Source organism: Morone saxatilis, unplaced genomic scaffold (genome assembly GCF_004916995.1).
Source record: "Morone saxatilis isolate NCDOM2014 unplaced genomic scaffold, NCSU_SB_2.0 Contig2, whole genome shotgun sequence".
In the NCBI taxonomy this organism is placed as follows: Eukaryota; Metazoa; Chordata; class Actinopteri; family Moronidae; genus Morone; species Morone saxatilis.
The window spans coordinates 9168328-9177184 of NW_023339762.1; the positions used below are offsets into that span (position 1 = coordinate 9168328).

The 8857-nt window shown below is 41.3% G+C and overlaps 1 protein-coding gene across 1 annotated transcript in view; it reads right to left on the reverse strand.

Annotated features, from left to right (window-relative positions):
* Positions 1-5465: 5465 nt before the first annotated feature.
* Positions 5466-8857, reverse strand: part of snupn (snurportin 1) — a 9524-nt gene continuing 6132 nt past the window's right edge. The window contains exons 5-9 of the mRNA XM_035665439.1: positions 8680-8776; positions 7498-7595; positions 7254-7331; positions 6664-6744; positions 5466-6519 (exon numbers count right to left, since the gene is read on the reverse strand). Coding sequence (XP_035521332.1) covers positions 6199-6519; positions 6664-6744; positions 7254-7331; positions 7498-7595; positions 8680-8776 — 675 coding nt within the window. The 3' untranslated portion in view covers positions 5466-6198. The remainder of the gene's footprint in view (positions 6520-6663; positions 6745-7253; positions 7332-7497; positions 7596-8679; positions 8777-8857) is intronic.

Genomic DNA, 8857 nt, shown 5'->3' on the forward strand with positions numbered 1-8857 from the left:
CTGTCCCTCGTGTACGTACGGGGGCTTTAGGGGTTGTCCCTGTCGCTCAAAGTTGATGGCATGTGAAACGCTACGGCGGCGAGATGAATGGCTCTCTTTCCTCTTGGTACCGTTTGACTGGAGGGGGGACAATTCCGGCTCGATCTGCTCATCCAAACTACACAGAAACCCCCGCTGATGTGTCAGATTTCGCCGAGGAGAAGAAAAAAGAAAGACGGAAGAGGAGAGAGAGAGAGCAGATGAAGGGGGGGAAAAAAAGAAGAAAAAAAGAGACAACACTTGAGCAGCTAGACGAGGCTTTTGCTTCGGCTCGATGAGAGCGAGGGTTCAGATCCTCATCTGCTGCTCCTCCACATTAAAAAGCCCTGAGAGCGATCAGAGGGCTACGGATGCCCGCTGACTCCTCCATGCCATGAATTGCAAGTTTTTTCGCCCTGGTCGTCGCCTTTATGTTGTGAGGGGGAGACACACACAGTCCTGACCAGTCAGAGACATTTGGAGGCTGGTCTTTTTTCTGCATGCTGCTCTTCCCCCTGGTGGTTAAGACCTGGAAATGACAAAAGCTCACGACCTCCGCCTCCATTCATAAAAATAGGAAACCAAACAGGAAAATCACCATTTTGAGTGTCAGTTTGCAGACTGGAGGCAGAGAGAGCGGCGGTGAGGTGCAGGACAGTCTGAGTCTGAGAGAGAAACAACTACAATAACCTAACGTTATACTTATCCAACTGAAGCCTCCTTCCTTCAAAGTGTGTGTTTGCAACTTCCCTTTAATGTAGGATTATATTTAGAGGTACACTTAAACGTTGTTTGAGCTGTAAACTAAATGATATATGAATGTACTATAATGAACCACATCAGTGTTGGTGTTAATTTACATTTTTAGAAAATGACTTTAAAAAAAGCCATTTCATGACTTGAAAATGGCTCAACACGCCACCTACTGTTGTAAATTAAAAAAAACCTTGAACCTTGCAAGGCCAATGCTGAATCGACCATTTGGGACTACTTTATGTGATGACATTTTAAAAAAACAGTGTTAATGCCCTTTAATGAGAGAAAGACACCTCCCCCAGATTCAGCTTGGAGTGGAAGTCTGAGCTCATTTTCAAATGTATGTTTGAGACGTAGACTTGTGCTGCAGAAACACCACCGGGCTGTAATCTTTACCCTGAACCCACACACTGACACTCATACTGGAGAGAGTTCTCTGAGCGGTTAGCTTAGGCTATAACACAGGTACCATCTGTGCCTGAATTGGACCAGTAAAGGTGAAAAAAACACTGTTGTAATAAGAAGTAAGGGAAGTTCTGGTACAAGCTGCCATGATTATGCTTCCAGTGACTGTAAAAGCTCCAGTGGACTCTCTCTGAGTCAGTCTGACAGTCTGTCAGTCATTCTGCTCGCTGTCGCAGCCACGTCCCCGCTAAAGTCACTGTTCTTTGCAGCTCTGATACATTTTTTAAATTTCCCAAGAGGGAGGGAGCTAGCAGAATCGACCTCTTTCACAGCAGCCTCTTCGACATGAAGCTTTAGTTAGGTTTGGTTAAGTTACATGAAGAACGCTCCCAGTCTTTTGCTAAGCTAAGCTGCTGTTGTAGTTTAATAAGTGCATTTACAAGCATGATGCATGCTTTTGTGACATCACAACCAGTTGAGAGACTGAACTGGAAAATAGCTGTTCAACTTTTGGAATCTAAAATATTTGCACCTTCAAACATAATGTACTTTTCGATGAGGGAGAAGCCGTTAAGCAGGTTTTTAAAGAGGCTTTATTCAACTTTTTGTGGAAACAAAACAGACTAATTATGTCTCGTGCATATCTGTATGTATCTGTATATGTATTGTTTGTCTACCACTGTAGTCTATATTTTAAATATAATTTGTGCACAGCTTTTTTATTAGCTATGTGTCTACATCACAGCAGCACTCTCTACATTATCACTCTATCACTGCCCATTACTAATTCATAAAATAAAGTGAGAGGAAATAACTAATAATAGGAGCAGGCCCTTTCGTAATAGTTGGTTGCAAGAATAGCAATTTAATTAGTGAAACTCTCAACTCATGCATCCCCCAGGCTGCATTATAATCCGGTATACTTTACAGGAATTGCATGACCTCATAGGAAACAGAAAATACCCGACAGTACGATAAAGTCACTGTAATATGACCCACAAACACACTGCAGGTCTCCACAGGAAGATTATAGGCTGCTGATATATTTCAGCTGGGAGGTTAGTTCAGTCAGGAGATTGCATTTCCTGCAAGACTATTGATGGCCTCTATCTCATACCTTGATATGTTTCTAATGAGACTGTTAAAGTAATCTGATGCAAAATAGGTAGAGTGTGTGTTTGAGAAGTTGGTAGGATCAATGTTGTTGTTAACCTTCGCATCACAGATGTCCTGTTATACCTATAGATAAAGATGGAAACGCCTTTTTGAAACAGTCAGGCTGTTTATTTTCTCGGACATCAAGTGTTTTTGTCACAAAAGGATCGGAAATTATAGGTACATTCACATGCTGTTTATAGAATTAAAAAAAAAAAATAAAATTAAAAAAACAGATCCCACAATAGGCGAACTGTAAATAATGAGGCGTGAGAAAGTCTGACTTGAAAACCAAAGGGAAATGGGAGTGGACAACAATAGACTTCCTGTTAAACCAGCTGACATCATGTCATATGGGAAAATGTGATTGGTATAGCCTTAGCCCTGCCCAACTCATGTAGGAAAACCACCCATTTAAGATGGAGACACTCAAGTTGCTTTGCCCGGGGGGGCCACTTTTGAAAAATGACAGGAGGCCAGGGGCCAACTAATCAACAAATAATATTTATCAGATTAAACGAATAAACATTGAGATTGCTGATGTGGCAGAATAAGATGACTTCAGGGTCGTAACCGTCTGATGTTAGCAATCTGTGGGAAAATAAATTCACATGTCCATTTCTCATTGAATATACCTATTAGACGTGGAACAGTAGGGTAAACACGGCGTTATCAATAATACTAATTAAGGCTGTGTTCCATTCAGATCAATCAGAGTCAGGGTGCTGCTGTTCCTCTGCTGGCTCACTGAAAAGGCTCTCCTACACTAAATAGAACAGAAGATGTTAAGGTCAATTAAAACATGATAAAGGAAATGAAATGTGTAACATTTAGGAGGGTCTTTGGGCAGAAATGGAATATAATATTATTTTCACTGCTAATTAATAAAATCAGAACAGCACTTTGAGGTTTTACAGGTTTGACATAAAATAATGTGTCAGTTAATGAAACATGTCAGTTGAGTCTTTGCTGCTGACTTTAGGTTATTGTCACCAACGTGGTATCATTTGAATCACTGTTTAGTCAGGTTAAGGTCAGGTTCAAGATTTTAAGAAACCCTTGCAACAACCCTGTGTGGACCCACCACTCAATATGCATCTCTTTTTTTTTTCTCTCTCTCTCTTTGTGTTCACCAACCACGTAGGCGAAACACAAATCTGCTTCCCTCCTTAAAAGTCTTGTGACAGGTTTAGAGAACAGAGAGGCCTAAAGTAACCGACATTGTATGTGTGACTGCGTGTTTGTATGTGTGAGACAGCGTTCTGAAAACTGCAGGTACTCAGTTCCTGGAAAGTGATCGGTGTTGCCGACTAATAGCTGAATTCTTGCAGTAACCACAGGCTTGAGTTTGCTCTCGTTGACAGGGCTCTCGGTTTAGGTGGTGACTCAATACGAAAGCAAAAACATCCGACTGTACTCGATGACAAACATCTTATTCTCAAATATTGTATGTGAAGAGTCAAACGCTTTTTGCAGATATTTGGCATGTGCTTTATTTGCGTACATACTTTATTTGTCACAGATGCAGTGAAACAATAGGAGATGAAGCCTAAAACCATATGGAAACATTGCTCATGTTGTGTTTTTATCACAAACCACATTCACACATCTAGTTTTCTTGTCTACATTAAAGAAGAATAGGAATCTGACCTGAAAAAGCAGATTACTACTAATTACTGTTATCTACACTTACTGTTATAGATTGTCAGTCTGTGATGTTTGATGCTTTCCAGGAGTTATCGTGTGACACGGTATTATACACAGTTTCCTTCAGCTGCATTCCTCCACTTCAGTGATCTAATGTTTCCCAGAATGAGTTTATAACAATCCCCACAGAAGTGTGGCGAATGTGTTATTTTCACCTGCCGATGTTCCGTGTAGGTGGTGACAGCAATTGTGATACCATCGTATGAGCAAGAAGAAAAGGATAAAACTGATTTTTTTTTTCCAGTGTAGGAAAAGCGAGTGGTGGCACATGACACAACACACCTGTCAGTTCCAGTGTATGCTACTGAGGCTGCAAGAGTGAGGGTCAAACACTAAATGCTGCACGGGATAGGTCAAAATGTTAGATATACTTATGGCACCAGAGGAAAAGCCAGGTGATCACTAAAGTCTATAGGCTTTATCCTCTTTACCATCATGAAATATTTAAATTTGGACCAAAGTGGTGGATTGACTGACCAACATTGCCATCTGTAGAGCCGTGCCACTAGTGGTTGAAAATAATTACGGCTGTTTTGTTTGTTTTTTACAATGTTTTTGGATGGATAGTTCCTTTAAAACGTACCACTACTAGCCTACCTCAGCTATCTGTAAAGTCATATTAATAATTAATCACACAAACTAGGCCTTGGTAGGTTTAAAAACTGTGGACCAAAAACTGTTGAAACATTAATTCAAAACTGTATTCTCACTAAGAACAGGGAAACAAAAGAAAAAAGAAAAACAGCTTGCCTCCCTTCCTCAGATATTGTAAACTACTTAATACACTCAAGTCCTGGTAAGGGAAATGACCTTCTGTCTCAGGTTGTGTTGGTTGGTACAGGTTGCTGAAACTAAGCTCACAGCCATGTCAGACACTTTTCCTGTTGAAGATTTCCGCCCAGCTCTTTGGTTACGCAAATGGCACAAGATGCTCAGTGCAGAGGGGAAGAGATGCACAAAAATTCTGCTGATGAGTGCCGGTATCAGCAGTATGACTCACACCTTACCATATACTGGAACATGAGCTACTTGCAGTGATATTGAGAATACGTGTATAGTCAGTTCTGAGGTGTCTGCAGAGGTTTTTAAAATTAAATTCAAAGTAATTATCTGAACTTTTACAAGTCTAAGTCTAGCTTTAATGTATGTATAAATCATTGCTTCATCACAGAACCACCAATATTTTTGACAAACTAAATTTACATGTTCATTCCTTAAAATGTATATATTATCTTTGAACTGTGTAATGCATATAATTGCATAAGTGGTGAATAATTTTGTGAAAATTTCTAATTTCCAGTGGAGACTTTTGTTGAAATAAAAAAAAAACAAACAAAAAACAGTAACACTTTATAATAAGAGTGCAAATCATTCTATATTAAATGTTTGGTGACCAACCTGTGGGAATGCAGTAACACAGAGAGTATAGGCCAATAAAAAAACATTTATTAAGTAACATACACTTTAAAACATCATCTAGGCAATTTTAATTTTAACATTAAAAGTCCATGTCACTGCTGCTGTTCAGCATGATAGCAACTCACAGGTTCTAAACCAACAAAACCTCAGCTTCCTAAAAACACAGAGGGCTTTATTACTGTTGTTGAGCTCAAAAACTCTGTTTTTTGTGAGTAAGCATCAGTGATGGGTGGAGAAAAACCTGCAGTCAACTGACAACGGTAAAGATGTTTCTTATGCAAGAGAAGTGCACAGTAGCAAAATAACACTTGACCACACAATTTACTGAGCTGCGCTTTGCAGTATATCGCACATAAGAAACCTCCTGTCCCCTTTTTTATGATCGTATGCGACTACGTATGGTGTTATTAAAGGATCTGCATTAGAGACTTGTGACTAAGTAATTATAGTGGCCAACTACTGTGCAATTATTCTTGAGTAAACTGATCTGTTTCGGGGTTCTGCAGCAGGTAGAAGTAAAGATGTTAATGGCAGATCTGAGTTATAAAATCACATATAGCGTAGCTCTACTAATCTGCACTCTGAGGGCGTCCTGAGCAGTGCCGGATTAGAATTAGCCATGCTTTGCAATTGGTCAGATCTGCAAAACCATTCAGCAGACATTCTAAAGAGCCATATGTGGGCTGCCACCACTCAGAAACACTGAGTTGGCAATTTGCATCTCGTTAAGCCTCCCACTCAGAGCTCCATGTGTGCTTCCCTTATTGGCTTCTGATTCAGAAAGTTCACAGTGTCCCCACTGTCCTCGCTTGGGGTGGACAGGTACTCTAACTCATAGCCTCCGCTTCTGTTGGCCGGGCGGACTTCATTTGATGGTTTTTTGTGTTCCAGGATCTGCTGCAGCTGGTGGCCGGCGTAATCGGGCTTGGTGGTGAGGGGTCCTACGGGAACCTCTATGCCCAGGATGTCGGTGACCATGTAGGGGCGAAGCCAGCCCACCAGAGGGGTGCTGCCGGGGGTGTAGTGGGTCTGCCGGTGGTAGAACAGGAGACCATCCACCTGCAGCCAGAAATTCAGAATTAAAACTAATCAAAGCCTGATGGGAAGCACACAACATGTATCTGACTAACACTTCTTGCAATGTGCAGCTGTGAGGTATTTGCAAAAAAAAAAAAGGCTGAAGGACGAGAGAACTTTTCTTACGCTGAAGTTGTACTCAGCTGCCAGAGCTTTCTGAATCAGCTCTGCTGTGCAGTCAGTACTTTGGAGGCTCACAAACCGGAACTGTCGGACCAAACAAAAACAGAGCAGCACGTTGTTAGTTCCAAACACAATTTGTCTTCTTGTCAAATGTGAGAAATTGCTTTCCAATGGTGAGTTTACTCTACAAGGACTAAGCCTGATTTAGCTCCTACTGGGCTGTACCACACAAACACTGAGGATTAGGTGGTGGAACTTGAACTCAAAGTTCACTCGGGCTTCCTAAAAGCACCATAATCTCCAAGATTTGAGTGTAATAATCACTTCAGAGCACAATTAGGAATAAAGACGGTAATGGGAGTTTGCCTTTAATTTTCCTTTGTCTCATTTCCCCCCTGAAGAGGTTTATTTATTAAATTCAAGACGGAAATAAGGTGCAGCAAGGCATAAAGCACAACAGACACAAAATGCAGAAAACCTAAGATTGAATAAACACGTTACAGTGTTTCAAATAACAATACTAAGAACTGGAAACTAGGAAGGAAAAATAGGGCACGAAGTGAAGAGGCTTTATTCCCGGTGCTGTTACTCACAGGGTTGCGTTTGGCGATTTCTGATAGGCCGTCCGCCTCCTGGACTTTGGACTGGAGCCAGTAGAAACGGAACTCAGTCTGTTGATGAGAGAACAAGCTCTGTAAACAAGAAAACTCTTTTTTCGAATCCCGAGCCAATGAGATGGGCAACGTGGCAAAACAGCACATCTGTGGCCCAGACTTTGCTACTTAAGCAATTAGACAAGCATTCCTGGATCGCTGGAGGATTAGAAGCCTGTCTTACCGGGCAGTCATACACCGGGTGGCCTCTCCAGCACATGACATCCAGGATGTAGTACGTTCTGTCCACCTCACTGTAAATGCAGTCCAGGATTGTGTAGTCTGCATGGGGCACATACAAAAAGGGCCACTTACAGACAGACAGCATACACTAGTATAAAACACATTCATAATAACTTAATATCTTAACTATTATTTAAGCTACTAAATAAAGACTTTTACAACCTCATACAAAATAATTTTAACATACTGTAGTGACAAGGGGTATGACAGTATTGTTCGTTGATAGCAGTGGCACAAAAGTTGCAATACTCATATATTCGATTGTGCAAATCACTTTTTGGTCCTGAACTATGTTTTGGAACAAACATTAGCCAGAAGACACTGGCACTCTCACCAACCCCCACCCTCCAGAACAAGACATTTCTGCTCTAATGCTTCATTTCCACTGCATGGTACGCCTTGGCTCAGCTCGCTGGGAAACATTCATTTGTGGTTTTCCTTTGGGAAACATCGTGGATAGTACTTAGTTTGCTGTCACCTTCATGGAGGTTCCAAGTGCCGATAGTAAAAGACCACTGAGCAGACCACTGACTGGTCAGAGAGAATCCTAGGCCTGCACAATATGAGGAAAATCTGTGACCTGCTGTTCAATATGGCGATGACAATGGGACTTGCAATAAATAAACAAATACTGAAGAGTGCATATTGTGAGACTGCAATGGTATAGTGCTCTCCTTACCACTGTAAAGTCTACAACTGTAAGGCCTCCTCTCTGACTGTTTGGCTGACTAGACTATGTAGAGCAGCTGATAAGGTTGAACACTGAGCACCCAACATATCGTAGTAGTACTTATGGAAGACCAAGTTTTAGAACAATCTGATACACAGACTGACTCATTTGTCTCCTTTAAAAGATACGTGGCAAACTAAGCTAAACAGACGTCATAGAGACAGCTTTTGTTTTGGTAACAATACGCTAGCTGAGCTAGCGCGCTGTGCTTGTGGATGAGGGGTAATTAAAACAATTTGTATTTTAAAAGTTATAGGTTAGTAAGCATAACCTGAAATAGACTCACAGGTGAATGAGAGCAAATGGGAGAAGCTACTGTTGTCACTTCCCTGTGTTGCTAAAATGGTTTACTATAATAAACCAGTGTCCTCCACATACAACAGGCCCTCCTACCTTTTCCCATTGCTGAGTTGTGTCGGTTTCCACCGGGCAGCAGGGAGGGGAAACGATTCACACAGTAGCCGCTTTTAGTGTAAGCTGCAGTGGAACCCTTCAGAAAAAAAAAAAAAACGGAAGAGACAACTGTTACCACAATGGCTGTCCACAGGGACGTTTTAACTGGAAACGGAGT